Source organism: Elephantulus edwardii, unplaced genomic scaffold (assembly GCF_000299155.1).
Source record: "Elephantulus edwardii isolate Elephantulus edwardi_28Jun2011 unplaced genomic scaffold, EleEdw1.0 scaffold00016, whole genome shotgun sequence".
Lineage (NCBI taxonomy): Eukaryota > Metazoa > Chordata > Mammalia > Macroscelidea > Macroscelididae > Elephantulus > Elephantulus edwardii.
The window spans coordinates 29,386,003-29,408,701 of record NW_006399766.1 but is presented as its reverse complement, the minus strand read 5'-3'; the positions used below and the strand labels follow the sequence as shown (position 1 = coordinate 29,408,701).

Genomic DNA, 22,699 nt, shown 5'->3' with positions numbered 1-22,699 from the left:
AATCCCACCCAATGTCTTATAACAAGTTACTTGGAAGGCTAGCTAGAGTTGTAAAGCAATTATGACAGACGTTCAAAGTCCAGAGCAGCTCAACATTCTGCGGCCAAAGAAACACACATTCTTACAGATATCCACAAGTGATTCAAAAGTATACAATGCTTTATCCACAAGTGAGTCCAGAAAAGCATACACAAAGCATTATCCACAAATATTTGATAAAAAGCATACAGTAGTTTTGATGAATATACATAAATTCTAGGACCAAGTTAAAAGGTGTGACAAGGCAGACCTCCTTTGAGTAAAGGATCCCTCTTTAGATAAAAGAGCCTTCATTTGATAAGCATGGCTACTAATACTTTTGCCTGTCTGCTTCCGGTACACAGAATTTTTAAAAAGGTTAAAGGGCTGGTTCACGTTTTTCTTTTGCTTTTCACATTAACTTGGCCAGTGATGGAGAACAAAATTGAAAAATCAGGAAATTCCGTTTCCAGACTGACTCTCAGCTGGTAGGTCAGACACATCCTCTGAGTAGCTGCAGCCTCCTCAAGAAGGAGGTGGCTACTGAGAACCCATGTCATCTTCATTTTTTTTCCCTTTCCGAACATCAAAGAGTACACGACTTTTAGAAATATTCAAGCCTATGAATCAGAAATCTTTTATAAAAAGTATCACCTCCAGCTCTAGGTTTATTCCAACTGATTTTGTTACAAAGAAGTTAAACATACTATTTCCCAAAACAAGGTATGATGAAAAGCAACATGCTTCACTCTGGCCAAACATGGCCAAAATATTTTCCAAATTTTATTTCACAGATTTAGTAACGTAAACTCAGGAGTAAATCTTTTAGAAACATTTTCTCTTACAACTTGGCCAAAGTGCTGTGTAACTTAAGTGTCACACTGATTGACGCGTATGGTTAATGCACCTGCATATAAAAAACAACAGTGAAGTCAAAGGACAGAAAGAATGGTGCCTTCAATATGGCTGCAAGGAAAGGGATATTCTGCTTCTGGGAAGACAATGGGGCTGCTAACAAAGAAGAATAGCTAATCAACTTCCTCTTTGTTTCCTTCTAATCTCTTGTAAGTCATAGTATTTCTCCCATTAAAAGTTCTCTCAAAAAGAAAAAAGTTCTCTCATAGACCAGGCAGTATTAACAATTAGGGCCCAGCCCTCAAGGAACTGACAAGGTGTAGGGCGATATAAAAAAAAAAAAAAGGGCTATGCTTGCAGAGAGCTGAGCGCCTGCGGCAGCTACACACAAAAGCTTTGCAAGGAGGCAGTTCAGAGCACAGGTGGCAAGCTGAAGGCAGCTACGCGAAGAGCAGAAAGTATTCTAGGCACACAAAGCAACAGAGTCTAAAAAGTGTTCCGAGAACTTTCAACACTTCAGGATGGCTCGAGCATTTAGAGTGTAAGTCAGAGAGCAGGGAGAAATGCCAGAGGAGGAGATTCCAAGGGCCTTACAGACAACATGAAGGACAGAGAAGCAAGGTCAGGGACACACATATCCACAAGCACTCTGTCAACATCCTCCAGCCCTGATGGGTGCAGTCTTTCTTAATAAGGAGAATCAACATCAAAATAGAAAACGAAAATGTACTTTCCAAGGAAAGTTTTCCTACCTGGCAAACCTAACGTTCTGGTTTCTGGGATTCCCCTTTTATAACTGATGAAATCATTACCACCTAACTCAGTATAAGGAATGCAAAGGATCTCAGTAACTAGAACAAATGATACACAGAAGCCTGGATGCAGGTCTTTCACTGTAGCACTGCTAAACGCATTTTTAAATATTTAGGTTAGTCCAAATAAGGAAAATCTGTTTCTTATACACGGCTTTAAGTTGTACCAGCTGAATCTAACAGAGGGTAGTCTGAAATACTACACCTGCAAAATTTCAAGTGGTATCAGCATTAAAACATCCAAGGCCACCCTCAAAAGAAAAACTGTAAACATTAACTGCAACCCCTCATTTCATGTTTCCGGAATAAACTGTGTCTCTGGGGACAACGGAAGGTGTAAGCTAACAATGAGAATTGGTGGGGAAGCACAGGAGTAGTCTAGAAGTCTAACCAGAGAAGACACCCAAAACATCTACTGCAGCATCTAAGGTCAACACGGCATGTTTCTTTTCATTTACAGGGACAAGTAGTTCTTACCCTCTGGACTTTTGTACTGTTGGGTTGTGGAAAATGGGCGCTGTTTTCCTTTATATCTAAGTGTTTCTTTTCTTCAGAAGGATTAGGTCCAACCCTTGAATTATTGGAAGATAGGGAATTTGGTGGAATAATCTCCTTTGTGAAACACAAAAGAAAAATTTTTAAGAAGTCATAAAGCCATCTTCATTGTGTCATTAAACATATTTTGACTTAATATAAGTTACTATAAACGGCTTTAGAAGATAACATTAAGAGAATGAAAAAATACCAGGAACCCTTCTCTCCCCTTTCCCAGATTTCTTTTCCATTAAAAGACTTAACTTTTTTAAATTTTATTATTTTTTGTGTGTACCGTCAAATCGGATCTGACTGGTACAGGAGGAGATTATCCCTCCTTCTACAGTAAAGCATCTGGTGGATTTGAACCACGTTATCTCTGGGACTGCAGTGCAGCTTCGTGTCAAGGCCACCAGAGCTCCCTCCATTAAAAGATTTTTTATAAAAGTCTAGACAGTATGTGAAAATGATGGCACTTTTGAGACATTATTTTAAACACATCCCTCACTGCACAACTCCACACAGAACGTGAAAAGCAGCTTCCCCAAACCACATGCAGGAAGATAAAGGTGAGGTTTTAAAGTTGAAAGATGAAAACCACAGGAAAGAGCTGCCAAGTCAGCTGATAATGTGGAACACAGAGTAAATACACCGACTCCAAGTCTTCAAGTCAAAGAGACGAAGCATGAAAGGCAGCACCTCAATTCTGTGTTTGTGAGCAGGGGGTCACATCTGAGAAGGTGCTTTAACAGATATGTATCCATGAAATCGTCACAATGCCTGACTCAATGGTGTAGACTGCCTATTAAAAAATGTCACTCCTCATTTTACAGATTAGGCAGTAAAACCTGCACGGTGTAAAGGAACCAAGCCCAACTGCCAACAAGAGGCGCCAGAAGAGTTCATACGCTCAGTGTTACCTGCACCTCAGAGGTTTCAGACACAAATGGCAAAACAATCAGAACAACTTCCCCTTTCCCAGACAAACCAGAAACATATGCACTATAAACATACCTCTTCTTGTGGAACATTTTTTTCATTTTCGGCCTCAATTCTCACTCTTACAACTCCTGACTTGTCCACAATCTCTTGAATCAGTTTTCCATTTTTTCCTATTACTTTGCCTAAAGAAATGAATAATTCATGTTTGATTTTGAAAATAATATATCTCAAATCAGGAAGTATGCCCCATTATCGCATTTTCTCTTACACACACACACACACACACACACACACGTGCGCGCGCGCGCGCAAGCGCGCGAATATCAAACTGATTATATAAAGTTTCAAACCCCAAATCAAGAAAACCATAAAATCAAACCTAATGCCACTGAGTCAATTCCAATTCCCAGAGAATGTCTCCAACAGAGCTGACCCACCCCATGGAGGGTCTAGGGCTGAGTATGTTTTATTGGCAGTCCATGGTACATTCAATACTCTTCTCCAGCACCACAGCTCAAAGGCGTCAATTCTCCTTCTGTCCTCCCTAGTCGTTGTCCAGCTCTCTGATGCATAACAAGTGATTGCAAAGACCATGGCCTGTATCAGGCGCACCTTAGTCTCCAGAGAGACACCGTTGCTCCTGAGGGCCTTAGAGAGGTCCTTAACAGCAGACTTTCCCATCGCGATACGCTTTTTGATTTCCTGACTGCTGGTGCCAAGAGTGTTGACTGTGGAGCCGAGCAAACTGAAGCTGTGAACAATCTCAATCTCTTCGTCATCCATCCTGACGCTGCCAATTGGTCCAGTGGCGAGAATCTTTGTCTTCTTGACATTGAGCCTCAGTCCATACTGAAGGCTGCAGTCCTTGACCCTTCACAGCAAGTGCATGAGGTCCTCCTCAGTTTCAGCAAGCAGGGTTGTGTCATCTGCATAACGGAGATTGTTAATAGACCTTCCAGCAATCCTGATGCCACAATTTTCCTCATAGAGCCCAGCCTCTCGGATAATCTGCTCTGCATACAGGTTGAAAAGGTATGGAGATAGGACACATCCCTGGCGTACACCCTTCCCAATTCTGAACCATGCAGTGTTGCCCTGCTCTGTTCTGACGACTGCCTCTTGGTCCAAGTATAGGTTTCGTATTAGCACGATTAAATGTTCTGGGATTCCCATTCTTCTCAGAGTCAGCCACAGTTTGTTATGATCCACACAGTCAAATGCCTTTGCATAATCAATGAAACACAGATAGACATTCTTCTGGTATTCTCTGCTTTCAGCCAAGATCCATCTAACATCAGCTACAATATCCCTAGTACCGTGACCCCTTCTAAACCCAGCCTGGACTTCTGGCAGTTCTCTGCTGATGTACTGTTCCAGTCGGTTTTGGATAATCTTCAGTAGAATCTTGCTTGCATGTGAAATCAGTGACATTGTTCTGTAGTTTCCACACTCAGTTGGGTCGCCCTTCTTTGGGATGGGAACAAATATAGACCTCTTCCAGTCAGTTGGCCAAGTGGTTGTTCTCCAGATTTCTTGGCACAACTTGGAGAGCACATCCACGGCTTAGAGAAGATAAAATCCCATGGTTCTGTTTTCCTAAATAGACCCAAAACAGCTGGCTACAGAAATTTCCACAAGTTTTTGGGTAAGAAGGAAGCTTATGGGATGATCTTCTTTTCATTAAAAGCGATAGGTAAAATGTATTCCGATACCAAATAATCTAACTCTATATTATAGTTTGTTCCAAACTCCAACCAAGAGTTTATTGCATTTCTACTCTGCTGAACTACATGGAATTTTTTTAAATAAAGATGAAATAATTAACCTTTCCAAAATCTTCTACTATGCCTTTCGGTCATTTTACTATCATGATGCAGGCTATTGGTCCAGTGGTGAGGATTTCTGTTTTCTTGATGCTGGTGATTCCTATTCAAGGCTATAGTTTTTGATATTCTGTAGCAAGTGTGGGGAAAGATTCAACCATCAATGATTTCAATTTCGTGGCATCAACCATCAACACCTAGGGTAATAGCAATCAAGGACTCAAAAGACGTCTTGCACAGGGGAAATCTTCTATCAAGGACCTCTCCAAAGTGCTAAAGAGCAATGATAATAGACTCAATGTATACCTGACAATGTCAGTCTGGAGATTAAGGTGCGCCTAATCCAGGCAATGGTCTTTGCAATTGCTTGCTATACATTGGAAAGCTGGACAGTAACTAGGGAGGATAGAAGGAGGGGTGATGCCTTTGAGCTGTGGTGCTGGAGAAGAGTGTTGGACTGCTAGAAGAACAAACAGGTTCGTCCTGGAGAGGGTGAAGCCAGGCTGCTCCTTGGGGGCAAAGATTCTGACGCTTCATCTGGCATACTTTGGACATGTTGCAAGGAGGGACCAGTCCTTGGAAAGGGACGTCATGCTTGGGAGGGTCAAGGGTCAGCGCAGGAGAGGAAGACCCTTGATGAGATGGACTGATTCAGTGACTGAGGTAATGAGGGCGTCAGAGAAAATAAGATTGACACAGGATAGAGCAGGGTTTAGGGCTGTTGTACATAGGGTTGCTATGAGTCACAGGCGACTTGATGGCACATAACAACAACATGCATTTGGAAGTCAGACAAAGAATAAGGATGACAGAATTATTATTGATGTCTTTGAGTGGTGGTGGTGGCTGTTGCTGACTGCCGTCTAGTCGAGTGCAACTCATAGCTACTCTATGAACAAAAGATCTAATGCCTTTCCGTAACTATCGTCATTTCTCCAAGTTCATAGAGTTTCCTGAGGCATGTGATTTAGGAATTGGACATTGAATATCCTATTTGTTTTTACTGTTATGTGCTGTCAAATCAGAAACCACTGCTGGCCCTTTAGTGGGTTTTCAAAGGCTCTTTACTACACAAGAGGAGGCTACCCATCTTTCCCTGGCAGAGCAACTGGTGATTAGAACCACTTATCTTTGGGTTAGCAGTCAAACTCCTTATCACTAGAGGTCACTAGAGTCCCAAGGACTACTAAGAGAAGAAACATGTCAGTCATGTTGCACTTCATGGGGGAAGTGCAATTAGGGTGCTCCACAGAGGCAAGGATGGGGAAACGTCATTTCTCATACTTTTGAGTATATTTTTCAGGCGGGACCAGTCCCTGGAGAGAGGCCTCACGCTGGGAAAGGTGGAGGGTTAGAGAAAGAGCTGAAGACTTGCAACAAGCTGGACTGACACAGCGACTGTAACAATGGGCTCACGATCGGGAGACTGATACAGTACAGGGCAAGTTCCAATCTGCTGTTTGTCAGGTTGTCATCAACTCAAACTACGGCAGCTATGATGCCGGGAAATGTCAGAGGTCCTAAAGCACCTGCCCAAGGTGACAAAATTACTAAAAAAGTGTAAGTCCAAGCTCTTAGCATCTGTCTCCACTATTACTTAGTGAATCTGATAAGTTCTATCTATTTAGTAAATAAAAAAACCGAACGCCTAAGTCACAGTGCCAGAGTGCTTACAAGCTTTGGCTGCCCTGCGGGACACAGTGCAACCGCCCCTGGGGTCTCCCAGGCTTTATTGTCACATAATTAGACCGTCTCATCGTTCTCTCGGGAAGCAGCTGGCAGGCTTGAACTGTTAGTCTCTGGCTAGCAGCACTACACTTGGTCCACTGCTAAGGGTTCTCATGTTTTTATAAGAATTTCTGGAATTTAAAATAACTTTTCAAAGCATGTAATTGCTTCAGAAGTATTAACATAAGAAAATAAATCATTCACCACTTCACTGTCCTGAGAGAAATCACTCTGCCCTAAGCTGTATTAGGTGAGGTCCATGTGTACAGTTGTCTTTTTATTTTTTTGTAAAAGATATTTGCCATGAATAAATCATTTGACTATATAAAAATTCATCATTCTGTCTCCACTTCAATTCTGTCACCAAGGCCCTGGTCTTCTCAATTGCTTGCTACGGATCAGAGAGCTGGACAATGACTAAGGATAAAGAAGAATCAAGGCCTTTGAGTGGTGGTGCTGGAGAAGTGGACTGAACATACGATGGACTGCCAAGAGAACAAACAGGTCTGTCCCAGAGAGGGTGAAACCAAGTTTCTCCTTGGAGGCAAGAATTTTCAAACTCTATGACACATGTTCTGGGCCTGTTGCCAGGAGAAACCAGTCTTTGGAGAAGAACATCACACTGGGAAGGGGAGAGGGTCTGCACAGTAAAGACAGACCCCGGATGAGACCTGTGCTGACTCGGTGATAGTGACAATGGGAAGCAGGTATGTCAGAGACACTGAGATTGGCTCAAGACAGGGCAGAGTTCAGAGCGGTTGTTCGCAGGGTCACTATGATTTGTAGTTGACTCACTGGCACATAACACCAACTGCCTGGCTAAAAGTTAAGCAATATGGGTGGGTTCTGCTCCACTGTCAAGGTGTGATTAAGTCACCATGGTGAGGGTGTCATTGGCTTTTAGCAGAGCAAGCCAAACCATCCTTATGTTTCTGAGTTCCATCCCCATTTCCCTCCACTTCTGTCTAGGACCAACTGCTGTGATCCCTTTCAGAGCGGTCAGCAGCAGGCATGAGACATTCTACTTCTTCCAGGGTCAGGGTCACAGAGCTTCAAGTTTACGGTGGTTCTCTGCATCGTTCCCATGCATCTTTGCTTTTCTTCCCTTTCCTTGGTCTTGAACAGGGAGAGATCAATACTTGCCCTCCATACATTTTGGACGCCTGTAAGTGACATGAGAGTCACCTCCAAACATCACAGGGACAGCTGCCAGCTAAATACAGCATACAGCGAAGCTAAGACTTGATTAGGTCTCTAGTATTTTCACTTCATCCTCAATGAAACAAATTTTCTCAGAGGAAAATACACAGTTCCTTGTGTTTGTCACGGCACAAGAGGAAATTTAAAATTCTATGTTGGCAAAAAACAAATAGCACATTAAGGTGGACTGAAATGAAGGATTATTCTGTCAGTTTTCTATTGTACACTTATTACTTTTTATCCTCAGTCATGTTCAAGTTCAAAAGATTAAAAAATGTACCCCTAATACATCCCAAGTCTACTGATGAACTAAAAATATAGTGTTCTTGATAAAACCATACTTGGTTTTGTTACAGTCCATCAAAGAAATCTGCAGCATTTGGAAGCACTGGTGACATTGTTGTTGTTTATGATCAAGTAAGAACCAACCCATAGCAGACCCCCCCCCAGCAGGTTTTCAGAGGCAGTAACTCACACCAGAGAAAGCCCATCTTTCTCCCACAGAGGGGCTGGTGGATTTGAACCATGTACCATTACACTGGTAATACAATTCCTCACCTATGAGAGTGCCTCACTAAGAGTACTAACTAAAGTCAAGGAATTACCTTTCACTTAGCTGAAACTCCCAGAGACATTTAGAATTACTTCTCTTCTTTTTTTTTAAGATTTAAGTATGTTTTATTATTATTATTTTTTTTTATATGTGTACCGTCAAATTGGATCTGACTGGTACAGGAGGCGATTGTTCCTCCTTCTTCAGCAGAGCATCTGGTGGATTTGAACCGGGCACCTCTGGGATTGCAGTGCAGTTTCCTACCACTAGGCCACCAGAGCTCGCCAGTATGTTTTATTATTACAAGTTGGGACCCCCAAGCAGGGCCTTCTATCTGGTCTGAGGATGTCACCATGGAGACATCAAGAGGTTATGAGTGAAGGAGAGGTAAGTGAAGGGCATGATTTGGGGCTGTGCAGCCAGGAATGCAGGAACATGATTAGATGGTCCCGGGGTGGTCAGGACACAGGGCGCGAGAGGACGGTCCTCTTCATTCCTGCTTCCTGTAGCTCTCCAGGTGTGACAGGGCCCAGGCCGGCGGCACAAGGAAACAGATGAAGCAGGCAGTGAGCCTGATGATGCAGACCTTCTCCCGCGCCGACTTTGAGTGGACCTGGGGGCACGGCACCAGGACCGGCCAGGCTGGGCCCAACAGGCCCCTCAGCAGCAGTGGACTCAGTACAGATATAACATCCCGGTGCAGACTGCCGACGGTGCACCGAGAATTACTTCTAATTTTTACCAGACTTGAGGAATTATGTCCGCCATTTCTGGGGTGCAATGGTTAAGAGCTTAACTACTAACCAAAGGTCAATGAACAGAACTCTCTTGCCACGCTTTGGAAAAATGGTGCAGGAATCTGCTTCTGAGAGGATGATAAGAGAGACTGGAATACCCTATGTGGCAGTTCTGCTCTGTTCTAGAGGGTTGCTGTGAATCCAATTCAATGGCAATGGGTTTAAATCTGTATTCAGATTTTGAAAATTAAGAAAGGCATTCTTTTACAGTTATTAACATCATCATCACTGCTACTGTCTAGTGCCTTCCAGTTGTTTCTAACTCAGCACCTCCATGGGACAGAACAGAACTCGTCTTCATGGCTCTTGGCTTCACAAGAGATCATCAGGCTTTCCTCTTTTGGAACTGCCAAGTGTCTTCAAGTTGCCAACCTTTGAGCTAGTAGTTGAGAATGTAACTCTTGGTGCCATCATCAAGGGTCCTTGCAGTTCCATTAGAGGTCAGATACCAACACAGTCCAAAGGATAGAGTGTCCAAATAAAAGGCATTCTGAAACTTATTCTATTTTAAAACCTGTATGAATATAGCAAGAGGTTATGCAAAGTACATCACTAATCACCCTGACAATGAGTAAAGATGACAGAACAATCACTGATGCCTTTGCGTTATGGTGCTGGAGAAGAGTCTTCAACATACCGTGGATGCCAAGAGAACAAGCAGGTCTGATTTAGAGAGAGTGAAACCAAGTTCCTCCGTTGAGGCTAGGATCTTGAGGCTCTGTCTCTAATGCTTTGGGAACATGGCCAGGAGTGACCAGACCTTAGAGAAAGCATCATGCTTGGAAGAGTGGAGGGACAGTGCAGGAGAGGAAGACCATGGATGGGATGGATTGACACTGTAACAGGGGCAAGGGGGAGGTGTGTCAGAGTCAGTGAACCTGGCTCAGGACAGGGCAGACTTCAGAGCAATTGTACATGGATTGCTAGAAGCCACAGGCAACTAGATGGCACATAACAACAATCAATCTTTGAGCATTACATCTACCAAGCACTTTCTATATACTACAGCCAACAGACTACACAGCAAAGATGAAACTTCAATGCCATGGGTCCTCTGGAGAAAGAAACTTGGATTCTACCAACACTACCAGGTTTACTTAGTTTTTGTAGTCCAAATCAGCAGCAATTTGTGACTCACCTACTAAGTTTCTTGGAACTTGGATGACATCTTCAGCAAATTCAAGAAAGCTTCTAGCCTTTTTCACTGCATCTTGATCCTAATGAAAAAAGAAGGCTCATCAACAAATGAATATACAGAATAAGTGCAGTATGTTCATACAATAGAATACTCTAGAGCACTGAAAACCAATGAACTTGTAAAACATTACGTAACATGGGGGACCTTGGAGCACATCATGCTGAGTGAAATATCTCAGTCACAAAAGGACAAATACTGCATAGCACCACTGTTATAAAGCAGGCCTGACATAGGGGGTTGGGAGGACAATAGGGTAAGAGTGAACAGATAATGAACATTGCATTTGAACAAATGAAAGAAAGAACTGTCTATATGACAACAGCCCAGAATAAGAGACGTATCACTGCAAAGACGACTGGGGAGGGGGTAGGTAGTTGTGCAACAATGAATGAATATATTTTTAAAAAGTGAACTGGGTGGAGGTGGGAGGGCAAGGGGGTAAAACATGCAACAATGAATGAATGAATGAAAATCTAACTTCTCTGTAAAAGTCTGTTAAAATCACAAAGTAAAATTTTATAGAAAAAAGAGGAAATATTTTCAGACAAAAGATGAGCCAGATGAAATACTGACTTTTTTATTTACCAAAAAGGTTCTCCTTTTGCATCTCAACTGCACACAACATGTTACTTCTCCTGCGGAACACTTACCTCTCCGTAAATATGAAATGTGCAGGTGTCTTCATCAAGATCGATAGCAGTAACCCCGGGGACTTTTCGAGCTTGCTGAATGTTAGCACCGTGTGTACCAATAGCTAGACCCATCAGATCTTCTCGGACAAGAAACTGCTCATGAAACCTGGAGGCCAATTGCCTTGAACTCTGAAGAGAAAACACAAGTCTGACTAATATGATTTATGAGTATTAACTCAACGGTATTTAGACCAGCCATGTACATTCTCTTACCCTGGATGCCAGGGGCCTATAAGTTAGTCTCAGTTGAAAACTAGTAAGACTTTAGAAAATACATGCCACAATACAAGCATTTTTAGGTTCATGATGTCTAGGCAATTTATACGATACCTCTTTGTTAACAGGAAAGGGTTGTTGACAACTTTCCAAGGTAACTTTTAAGTTATCTATCTGCAAAGCTACCTTAGTTAATAAATGACATCAACAATGCAATTAATTAAGAAGATAAACTATTTCCAAATAAAAACCAGCTCGTGGGGTCTGATAGACTCAATGTTATTTAAGTAAAAATGGTTTTTTTGGGTTTTTTTAATTTATTTTTATTTTATTTTATTATTTTTTGTGCATGTACCATCAAATCAGATCTGACTGGTACAGGAGGAAATTGTCCCTCCTTCTCCAGCAGAGCATCTGGTGGATTCGAACTGTGTACCTTTGGCATTGCAGTACAGGTTCTTGCCACTAGGCCACCAGAGCTCCCTGTAAAAAGTTTTAAAATACCAACTTTATACAAAATTTTATTCACTTCATTTTTATTAAAGGATGAGTGTATTTTTCCCCTAAAAACTGCCATTTTTGTAACCTGTCACTAGATACTATCTTATGGATAGCCTTCTGTTGAAAAAATAGCATTATAAAATGACACTCTTATCTCCACTTCCCCAAGCCTAAGGAAAGGAATCATATATATTGCTGATGCATGGATTAAATGGATTAAGTAAGAAATGCCAAAAATTTAAAACTATCTCACACGTACGTCTGAAACCTGAACCTGAGACCAGAGTCTGTCAGACCTTGTGATCTGGGTCCACGAGAATGATCAACACTGTCAAGTACTCGTACTCGGGGATGGTAAAATTGCATTACATCAACACTCAAGACTTGCAGAGAATAATATCCTCCAAGAAATATTATCAAAATTCAATGTTTAGTTCTAGCATGCCAATAATGAAAACTAAAACATATTAGTGGTTCATGTCGAAAATGGTAATTTTTATCTGAAGCTGTGAAATTCTTTAATATTAGTAGTGAAGAAAGAAATGCATGCTAGTTTCTCATTATTCACCACACCTGATGAATGACTGACTAAAATTAGCATAAATAATTTTACAAGTCTAATATCCATTCTTTTAGTTTAGAATAGTAGAATACACAGAATATTTCTAGGACTTCACAAGATTTTTTAAAGCCCTAGTTCATTCACCTGGTTCATTCTTTCCATTGAGAATTCACTGATAAATAAATAGTAAGCCAAAGGTATGCTAACAGATCTTTTAAGAATTAGGTGTTTAAGGAGAAGCATAGATGTATATTTCCGTAACACTTACAATGAAAGTAAGGAGGCTGTGCTGGCCTAAAAGTTATGAGAGAATCACTGAGGAAACCACAAAATTGTGAACACAGGGACATCAAGAAAGAATGAGAGTAAAAACCAATTAAACAGACCTCAACAGTCATAAGGAAGACCAAGTAGCAAAGATAGGAACTTCCAGTCTCCAATACTTCAGCAATCCCCCATCAAGTTATAAAGCAACAGATGTTTAATAGGGTCTTAAAAGAACACAGTTCGGAACTCATTTCTTTTCTTTACTATTTGAACAAGATGTTTTCTCTCTAATGAAATGTAAAATGAAAAGGAACCCTAGGATCTGACAGTCAAATACCTGAGTTGGCACACAGACTAAAATTCATTTCATTTCTATGGTAATGGACGGAAGTACTAGATAGTTATCAATGAAAGTAAATGAATGGTGATGAAAATTACTGGAAGATTAATAAAAGTAGGTAAAATGCACCTTAAGAGATGAAATAGCAAGTTAGGGAAATATAGCCTCTGGCAGGAATCTGAAGACAGGAGTTTTAAAGAGTGACAACCAATTAGAATATGAAGAAGTTCTATACCCTTTTAAACAGACATAAACATACATAATGAGAGGAATATGATTAGATATTTAAATACTCTCTAGAACTTTAATAATAACATGTTATATGGACAAAGTATTGTCGCATTTTATTTGCAGCTTTGACAAACTAGTAAAACTGGATTGGTATACAAACTGCTGCTTAATTTGGAAACTTCCAGCATGAAAATTTAAGTATGATTATGCATTGTCAATTTTGATTTTCCAAAATAGAGAGTATGAGGAAATGTTAAGAAACAGACAATGACAAACTGCCTATACTTGAACTTTGAAACTACATGTTGGTGATTCTAGAAAGTCTTACTAGCGGTGTCAGGGAAAGTGACATACCTCCAGCTGTTTGCTAGCTTCTTCATTTCTCAGAATTAGGGATAACTTGGTGCGTAGACTCCGAAAGTGCATGTCAATCAGCATATGTGCTCGCTTCGAGGTGACTTCACTGATGGACTGAGCAATTTAAGTTGACAATGTTACTACCAAAACAAATGCCCAAAAGGAAAAAAAAAATACACAAAAACACCCAACCAACCCCATAACTAACTAACTAACACTCACCAAAATGACAAGCTGATAACTCTCTGGATCATAGGTTACAGAAAAGGCGCCAACTGCTTTTTTAAAGTCCTTATGTGCCGATTCTTTGGCACACCTAGAAAAAATAGGAATATCTACTATTAAGCTAAAAATAAATGATACGTAACCAGCTACCGGTATAAATACATCAGAAAATATTTACTTTTCAAAAAACTATGGAACAAACAAAAACAACAGTTGATTCCTACTTTCCACCTTTGGGTTGGCAGCACAACTCTCTACCCACTAGGCCAACAGAGTGCAATGAAGACTCATTCTAGTTGCTTTATGAAAAATAGGCAATTTCCATTAAAAGTTTACTTTTTTTGATGTATTTTTTTGCTTTAGTATTTTATTTTGCTTTATTAGTTTGAGTAAAAGTTTGCAAACTGACTTTTTCATTCAATCATTCACACACAATTTGTTCTGAAATGTTAATTTTTTATGTTATTTTGTGTGTGTGAGAAAAATTTATATTTAGAATTAGCCCGCTGGACTCAGTTTAGATGATCCCAATTTTGTTGGCAACATCCAAAGCATCATAACAGGAGCAAGTCAAACATAGGACTTCTTCTCTCCACCAAGCCTAACCAAAGTGTTGACCTTAGCCACATCAGTGTCATAGAGCTTCTTTACAGCTTCTTTAATTTGGTGCTTGTTGGCCTCGACATCCACAGTGAACACAAGTGTGTAGTTATCTTCTATCTTCTTCATGGCTGACTCAGTCGTCAGGGGAAATTTGATGATGGCATAGTGGTCAAGCTATTTCTCCTGGGAGCGCTCTTCTGGGGGTATTTGGGCTGCCTTCAGAGTCTCAGCGTCTTAGGCTGCCGGAAGGTGGGTGACGTGCGGATCTTATTTTTTTTTTTTTGGCTGTGGACACCCTTCAAGACTGCCTTCTTGGCCTTTAATGCCTTTGCTTTGGCTTCAGTTTTGGGAGGGGCAGGGGCTTCCTCCTTCGCTTTCGGCACCATCTTCGAAAAAGCTGAAATGTTAATTTTGTTGTTGGGCACCACTGAGTCGGAATCTACTCATACCTGACCCTCCAGAGGGTTTTCAGAGGTAGTTAATTTTTCAGGAGGAGATTTCCCAGTTTTCTTTCCTGGAGCAGTTAGTGTATTTGAACAGAATGGCAACACAGCTCTAATCACTAGGTGTTGTTATGTGCTGTCAAGTTGCTGGCAACTCACAGTGACCCTGTGTACAACAGCCCTAAACCGTGTTCTATCCTGTGCCAAACTCAGTGTCTCAAACACACCTATCCCCACTACCCCAGTCACTGAATCAATCCATCTCATCCAGGGTCTTCCTCTATTGCACTGTCCCTCCATCCTCCCAAGCATGATGTCCCTCTCCAAGGACCAGTCCCTTCTTACAACATGTCCAAAGTATGTCAGATGAAGCCCCAGAATCCTTTCCTCCAAGGAGCAGCCTGGTTTCACCCTCTCCAGGACAAACCTGTTTGTTCTCTTAGCACTCCATGGTATATTCAAGACTCCTTTCCAGCACTACAGCGCAAATGCATCAACTCTCCTTCTGTCATCCCTAGTCACTGTCCAGCTTTCTGATGCATAGCAAATAATTTCCAAGACTATGGCAAAGATCAGGAGCATCTTAGTCTCTAGACTGATGTCGTTGTTCTTCAGTACTTTGGAGAGGTCTCTGACAGCAGACTTCCCCAATACAATCAGTCTTGATTTCCTGGCTGCTGGTACCAAGAGTGTTGATTGTGGAGCCAAGCAAGCTGAAGCTGTTAACATCTCAATCTCTTCACCGTCTGCCATGATATTGACAATCGGCCTATTGGTGAAAATCTTTGTTTTATTGATGTTGAGCTTCGATGCATATTGAAGTCTGCAGTCCTTGACCTTCTGCAGCAATCACTTCAGGTCCTGCTCCATTTCAGCAAGCAAAGTTGTATAAATCATTAGAAACCAAAAAAAAAAAAGAATCTCTTATCTTAAAGGATTATAATTATTCCTCTGGATTAATGATTACAATGTAGAGAATTAACTTTTGCCACTTATTTAGCTCAACTTAAAAACTTATCAGTAAGTATTAGCTAAAAGGAAGAAAAGCACAAATATTTGGAGTCATCCGCGTCGAGTTTGCACTGCCAACCTGACAATCTAAAAGTTCAATGAGTTTGTTTCATCTTTTAGTCAACAAAAGCACAGGCTGCCCGCCATCAGGCAAGTGCAAACATGCAGATGGGGATGCTGCGAGACCTGAGTGAAAACTAGGAGGAAAACTCCAAAATTCACTGTTGCAAATCAAACCATTTTGGTCAAAGTTCACTCAAGTTAAAAATCAATGTGAACTCTATTAAAATTTATATTGTTTCTTAAAACCACGTTATTGTCACGTACAAGTTCTAAGCATTTGTTGCAAATCAACTCACATTTGTCTTAAATCTTCTGGCACATCCAGTTTGATCTTATGGAAAGTATCCTTTGTGGCAGGTTTGTTGGGATTCACAGATCGTAAGCGTTCAATTGTGACAATTTCGTTGTACGTAGCATCACATGCTGCATACTCTATCACGTAAAACTGGCAGAAACAAACACAAGTCATCTCTTACCATTTTAAAAGAAGAGTGATAAGGTTTTCCGTTATTTTTAAATAGACTCCTGGGGTGAAAGGAGCTACAGTTCATCAACTTATATGAAACACAGGAACCTCACAGAACACAGAGAAAGCATTCGAGTGAGTCCAGTTAGGTATTACTTTAAAACCAAAATGCAGACTGTACCATAGTACCGAGGTTCAGAAAACAGAACGAGGGGAAGGGGAAAAATGAAGTAAGTATATTCCTACCTCACCCTTTATCATCCTCACTTTGGCTAACCACCAGCAGCAAGGTTCTTTCTCATTTGCTCTGGAATAAACCTACAGAAGAATCACAAAACAGAGTATGTCAAGGTTAGGAACACTTTGCCATCTGCAGACTGTCACAGAGTGGGAGGAGGACTCATAAAAATACTCCTGCACCAGGTCGTGGCCCTTCAGAATGGATGACTGCCTATGGGCACCCTTGAAAGGTGCTCTCCTAGTTAGTGGTCTGTTCTAGTTCAATGTCAATGAACACTCTGAACATGAATTTCCAAGAGTAACTTCCACTGGGTACTGTGTAAGTTATTAAATGGACCTGAGATATGCTGTTGGTTTTGCGTACTGTGAAATCAAAACAGACTCACAGCTGACCCATCAGTGGGTTTTCAGAGGCAGGAAAGCACACAGGAGGAGAGTGCCCATCTTTCTCCAGGGGAGCAGCTGGTGGGTGTGGATTTGAACTGTACACCTTTGCATTGGCAGTGTGATTCTTTACCACTAAGACCTTCCTTTTGTCTGGCTGCTTGGTCACTAAAATGCCCACTAAGAATACCACCACTGCACTCACGTCTCCCGGAGATAGAGAGACACAGTTTTGGCTACGCTCCTGGCCTCTGCTCACCAAGTTCCTCTCCACTTTCATGGACAATGCCGTGGCTGGAGAACTTCTGGATCCTACTTCCTGCTGTGTCTACACTACCTCAGCTCTCTGCTATCCATGCCAAAGTTCACTTAGGATGGGCACTTTTGGTGAATACACTAGCAAATCAAGATTAACAGGAATAGACAATGCAAATCTGCAAAATGAGCTACAAATACAGTAGCCTAAGCTGTTGGTTACACATGACCAAGTACAGCCAAATTTAACTAACCTCCCAGCATGCCTTCACCACTCCCTCATTTCAGCTTGCCTCATACCAGAGAACCACCTTGGTTAATTATTATTATTATTATATATTATTACTTTATATTATACGTATGACATGACAGTGAAGTCACCTGAGCACCAGTCTCTCGCTGGTCCCCACACACCATGTGACTCAGTTACAAATCCGAATTCCTCTTTATCCATCCACCAAACACAATTTTGAGCAGCCTTGCTGGAGACTGACCAGAAAGCCTGCTCTTGGCTTCAGGAAGCACGCAGGCTTCTGCGGCACACAGGCAGGTGAAAAGGTAAAAGTCTCCGACAAATATCAGGATATGCTTTCTATTGAGACCTGATGCAAAACAAATCCCAAGTTCTCACACCGAACACAGCTTTAGTAAATAAAAGACATTTTGTTTCACTGACTATGATTACTTCAAATTACTGAGAAGAAACCATGGCGCTGGAAACCCAGGTCCTGACCACTTCCTAGGTTGTCTTCCAGGCTCACTCTTACTTCCTGAATTTTACACCTGTCACGGTGTTAACACTCTTCACTAAGACGAGATCTCCTGTTCTGCGTCGTGGCCCTTCTTTACTTTCCAGGGACAAACACCTCCTCGGCTGCTCCGTCACTCAGTTCTTCGGGAAGGAGCAGCCGTGGACGGGCCAGCACGCTCGCTGCCGTGGAAAGGCAGGTGGCAGCGTGGAACAGGGTGGGGGACGGAGACCACGCTGCTCTCCAGATGAGAAGTCAACAACTTGGAACGGGGAATCTCCGCAAACTCAAAACACTGTTAGCTGGACAGACACCACCCACAGCGGGGCGGGGCGGGGCGCACAACTCGGAGGGAAGGAGTTACCCGCCCACGAAACGGCCGAGTCAGCGACACAGACGCGGCAACTCACTCCAACAGGACTACTTACCGCTCTGTGAAGAGTCTTCGACACGCCGCTCACGCAGACGCTCACGCAGACGCTCACGCAGACACTCACGCAGACACTCACGCAGACACTCACGACGCAGACGCTCACACAGACGCTCACGACGCAGACGCTCACGCACTCACGCTCACGACGCAGACGCTCACGCTCACCACGTAGATGCTCACGCTCACGTACATGCCGCCAGGCCACTCCAGCAGGCAAACTGCAGCATCACCCCCCAGGCCAGTCACGACTCGGACTGTGGAGTCAGAGTCAGAGGCCAAAGGCTCTGGTGCCACAGGGCTTACACTGTGTGTCTGCTGACCAAAGGCCGGCAGTCTGAACCCACTAGCCACCCCCAGAGGAAGAGGAGGAGGTAGTCCGCTCTGGTCAAGGGGGTTTACCGAAGCTGTCTCGGAAACCCTACCGCGCAGCTCTCCTTAATCCCACAGGCTCACTGCAGGCTCTCTCTAAACAACAATGGGTTTGGTTTGGGGCTGTCTCTTAGGGCGGGGGCGGTATTTTAAAGCACACAGGTCCATCTCAGCTTTCATTCTCAACATGACAATCGAAGCAGTGTTAAAAGTTGGAAACAAGACACAAGCAAATTCAACAGCCCTCAATGCTTAGTAACTTGAGAGCGAGAGAGACTTACCTCAACTTCATCACTTTCATTTATATCTTTATTATAACCTACGGGTGGTGGGAATCTCACATCATGGAATGGGATCTGTCTCTCAGGCTGCCAGCTGCAAGGAAGCAAAGACATCATTACGCTTCTCTGGTACAACGGACACAATGACCACACTTCCATCACTTTAGGTTAGCTCTGCTCATCTGTCGTTCTAGCTGAAAGCAGCAGATGCTCTAAGACGTTAAGGTTCTGGCAAAAGAGTTCACATGCAGCGCGGCAACTCGCAGCAGCTCCACTTAGAATAGCTCTTGGAACGCAATACAAACGTTAACATCTTCAAAACAGGGTCTTTCTTCCACTAATTCCAGCCTCTGAGAGTTTTAAGACTTAAGGCTACAAGAGAAAATGTCTTTCACTGTTTCAATATTAGTACCAATGTTAGTAACATCATCGACATACTTCTGCTTGCAAAAGAAGTATAATCACATTCCAATGACCACAGAAACAGACCTGAAATGCCATCAAATACCCAAGCAAAACGGGGCAGTCAGCACATGAACAATGTACAACTCACTTTTGCCCCTTTATATTTTAGATCCCACGAGGTGGCGAGCTCCATGGGTGCAGCTCAGTGCGACGTACCACCATGCACTGGCCTTGCAGGCTCGCACAGACCACAGAAACCCGGGAAGACAGTCTACAGAAGTTCAGTAAGTTGTCTTTTACTTTTTTAATGATATGAATAGTTTTGAAATAGATTTGTTTTTCAACATAACACATAAAATATGAAAAGGCAAACTACAAAACTACTGGAGGCATTCAACTGCTGGAACAGTCAGTCTGAGCTCTTTGCATCCTATGTAGACAGGCATGCTTGTTACTTGTGCTTCACAGATACTGGTTTGTTTGGTGGTGTTTTTTTTTTTAATCAAACTGAAGGCAACCCTGTGTAGAGCAAGTCTAACTGTGCATTTTCCAAAGTCACTGTCACTTTCACAATAACTCACACTTTCTCACCAAGTTATTGTACACCTCACAGACTACAGCATAGTGTGAATGTGCCTTTTATATGCAGTAGGATGCTTCAGAAGTCATGTGACTCACTTGATTGCGTTGTTTTCCTGCACTGGCCTGGCTCCGAACCCACAACAGCTCAGAGGCAGGGCTTGAATGTCAGTGTTCTGGTAAAGGGTGTTCTCAACCTAGTGAGTAAATTTCAAAGTCTTTTTTAAATAGACTTCTGGTGACCTAGTAGTAACAAGCTGAGCTGCAATCCCAAAAGCAAGTGGGCAATGTCCTCCCGTGCTATTTTATAGCCTCTGAGAACCCACTGGAAGGTCAGCTATGAGTTAGTTCCAACGCAATGACATATAACAACAATTATGTGAAAAGGGGCAGACAATGAACTCAAACCTGTGGCAATCCAATAGGGCCTAAGCCAGACCTTCCTCTGAATTAACTGCTTTCTACTGAAAACAAGAAAATTTTCAAGTTTTAAAGTATTCACATTCAGAAAAGAGAAAAATTTGTGACTTGTAGTATGTCAACAATTTTAAGTCTTAATAGGATAAAAATGCAAAATCTTTATTTAAAAATGTAAAATTCAGCAGGTAAAAACAAAGTTTCTAAAATACCTAGTGCTTGAGTAACAAGTTTCTCTGCTTTGAAGGGTAAAAAGAGTCTCAAGTTCTATCACTAGAAAACACTGTCTTAGATAGAAGAACAAGCACAAAGAAAACATAATGAAAAAGACTCAGGAATCATTTTTAATTTAAAACCAAACAAAAGGAAAACATATAACTGTTAAGAGACTGCAGGCATACTAGCTTTATTTGACTTTGTTTTATTCTAGATACTGTTTTTCACAAATCAAAGGTCGAAGGAAGCCTGCACTGAACAACTCTATTGGCTCCATTTTTCTAACAGCATGTGCTCACTCTGTGTCTGTCAACTTGTTCATCACTTACTTAAGAGAATACAGTGTAGTAGAAACATAACTTTTCTAAGCACTGGGAAACCAGCATTATCTGTGTTACTTGCTTTACTGCAATTTTAACTTTATTTGGATGGTCTGGAAACAAACCAAAAATCTCTCCAAGGTATGCCTATACAGTTCTGTGGTAGGAATCCTGTCAAACTCCTTGTGACATGACCAAATCCAGTGCTTTCTATAAAAAATATTCTGAAAAAAAATATTCTGTAACTATCAGGAGCAAATACTTCATCTTCTATCCCCAAGATGATAAAAAGCTTGGTGACAAACTTTTATGCATATTAAAATATGGAAAATAGGAAATTCAAGAATCTGATAATTTGGTATTTAGAGTCAAAATCTGACTGAAAAATCAAAGAATATGGGTCTGATAAATCAGTGTAATGACAAGACACATTTTTAAATGCACAGAGGTAACAAGTGTTTGTTTCATTCTTTAGATGAAGGACACTGAAAGAGTGGCAAACAGAACTCTCTTTTATTGGAGACCTAGTGTTTACACAATGATAGGAACAAGCAGATAAGAGTCATTACAAGAAGAAAAATTACTCTCCCGGTATTGGTTAATACTGATCCTCTTTACAGGTGTGATGCCTGCACGCTTAAACGCTAGTTGGATGAGTGCAACCACGGGCAGCTGAAACAACAGAGAGGCACCTCCTGCCACATCCGGCTCTATCCAGCCCTACTACTCCAACTTGTATTGTAGTCCAATAATATTCATCGGAAAGTGCCAAGAGGACTCTGTCATCTAAATCCTTTTATCCTTGTCCCCTTAAAGGTGTCACTACTCTGTCATCTCAGTGCCTGAAAGAATTTGTCTAATTATGAAATTGATTGTCTAGACACTAAAATCCAGGCCTGCATCTTAAATTTTTTTAGAATCAGGGACTTTTTTTTTTTCTTGCTCTATGTGTCTGGCTCACCTACTTGTTAACAGTTTTACTGAGATAAAATTTGCATATCACACAATGCACTCCTTTAAAATGTACAATTCAATGGTTTTTCGTAAAACCATCAACACAGTCCCTCTTAGAACTTTTCCATCTTTTCAAAAAGACACCTGGTATCTGAGCTATCATCTGCCTCTCTGCTCATTTCCCTAGTCATAAACAATCACTTCCACTTCTCTACAGACTCACGACCTCCTCTGAATAGACTATTCATTCTCTTGATTCTAATTGTTATACATTTCTCAGAGGTGAGTGGAACCCTTGCCCATGGAGTTAATATGGACTTTGGGATCACGAATGGCTATTATTAACGACGTCATTTCTACTACTCATGATTCTACAGCACATGCTCCTAGGGTATTTTTATTTTCTCATCAGAAGAAAGCAAGAATGATCAGCTAGTGGTACTACTGATTTTAAAAAAGATGAAACTGACTGTTGCAAAAGAAAGATAATGGGTAGCCATGATCATCTCTAGAAAATATACCAAACAGCAAACAACTGGTTTTCTATTTAATGTTGCAAAATTTACATTGTTTTAAACAAATTCCCATGAATTCCCTCACTTTCAAGCTTTAAAAATGACAAATGTTCCTATCTAAATTCTGGGTTAATACACTGTCCAG

At 41.6% G+C, this 22,699-nt stretch overlaps 1 protein-coding gene across 3 annotated transcripts in view; it reads right to left on the bottom strand.

Annotated features, from left to right (window-relative positions):
* Positions 1-22,699, bottom strand: part of FMR1 (fragile X mental retardation 1) — a 33,961-nt gene that overhangs the window by 11,010 nt on the left and 252 nt on the right. For all 3 annotated transcript variants that reach the window (XM_006881836.1, XM_006881837.1, XM_006881838.1), the window contains exons 2-10: positions 19,149-19,242; positions 16,684-16,755; positions 16,268-16,416; positions 13,849-13,942; positions 13,624-13,740; positions 11,111-11,281; positions 10,401-10,479; positions 3,234-3,343; positions 2,163-2,297 (exon numbers count right to left, since the gene is read on the bottom strand). In XM_006881836.1, coding sequence (XP_006881898.1) covers positions 2,163-2,297; positions 3,234-3,343; positions 10,401-10,479; positions 11,111-11,281; positions 13,624-13,740; positions 13,849-13,942; positions 16,268-16,416; positions 16,684-16,698 — 870 coding nt within the window. In that variant the 5' untranslated portion in view covers positions 16,699-16,755; positions 19,149-19,242. The remainder of the gene's footprint in view (positions 1-2,162; positions 2,298-3,233; positions 3,344-10,400; positions 10,480-11,110; positions 11,282-13,623; positions 13,741-13,848; positions 13,943-16,267; positions 16,417-16,683; positions 16,756-19,148; positions 19,243-22,699) is intronic.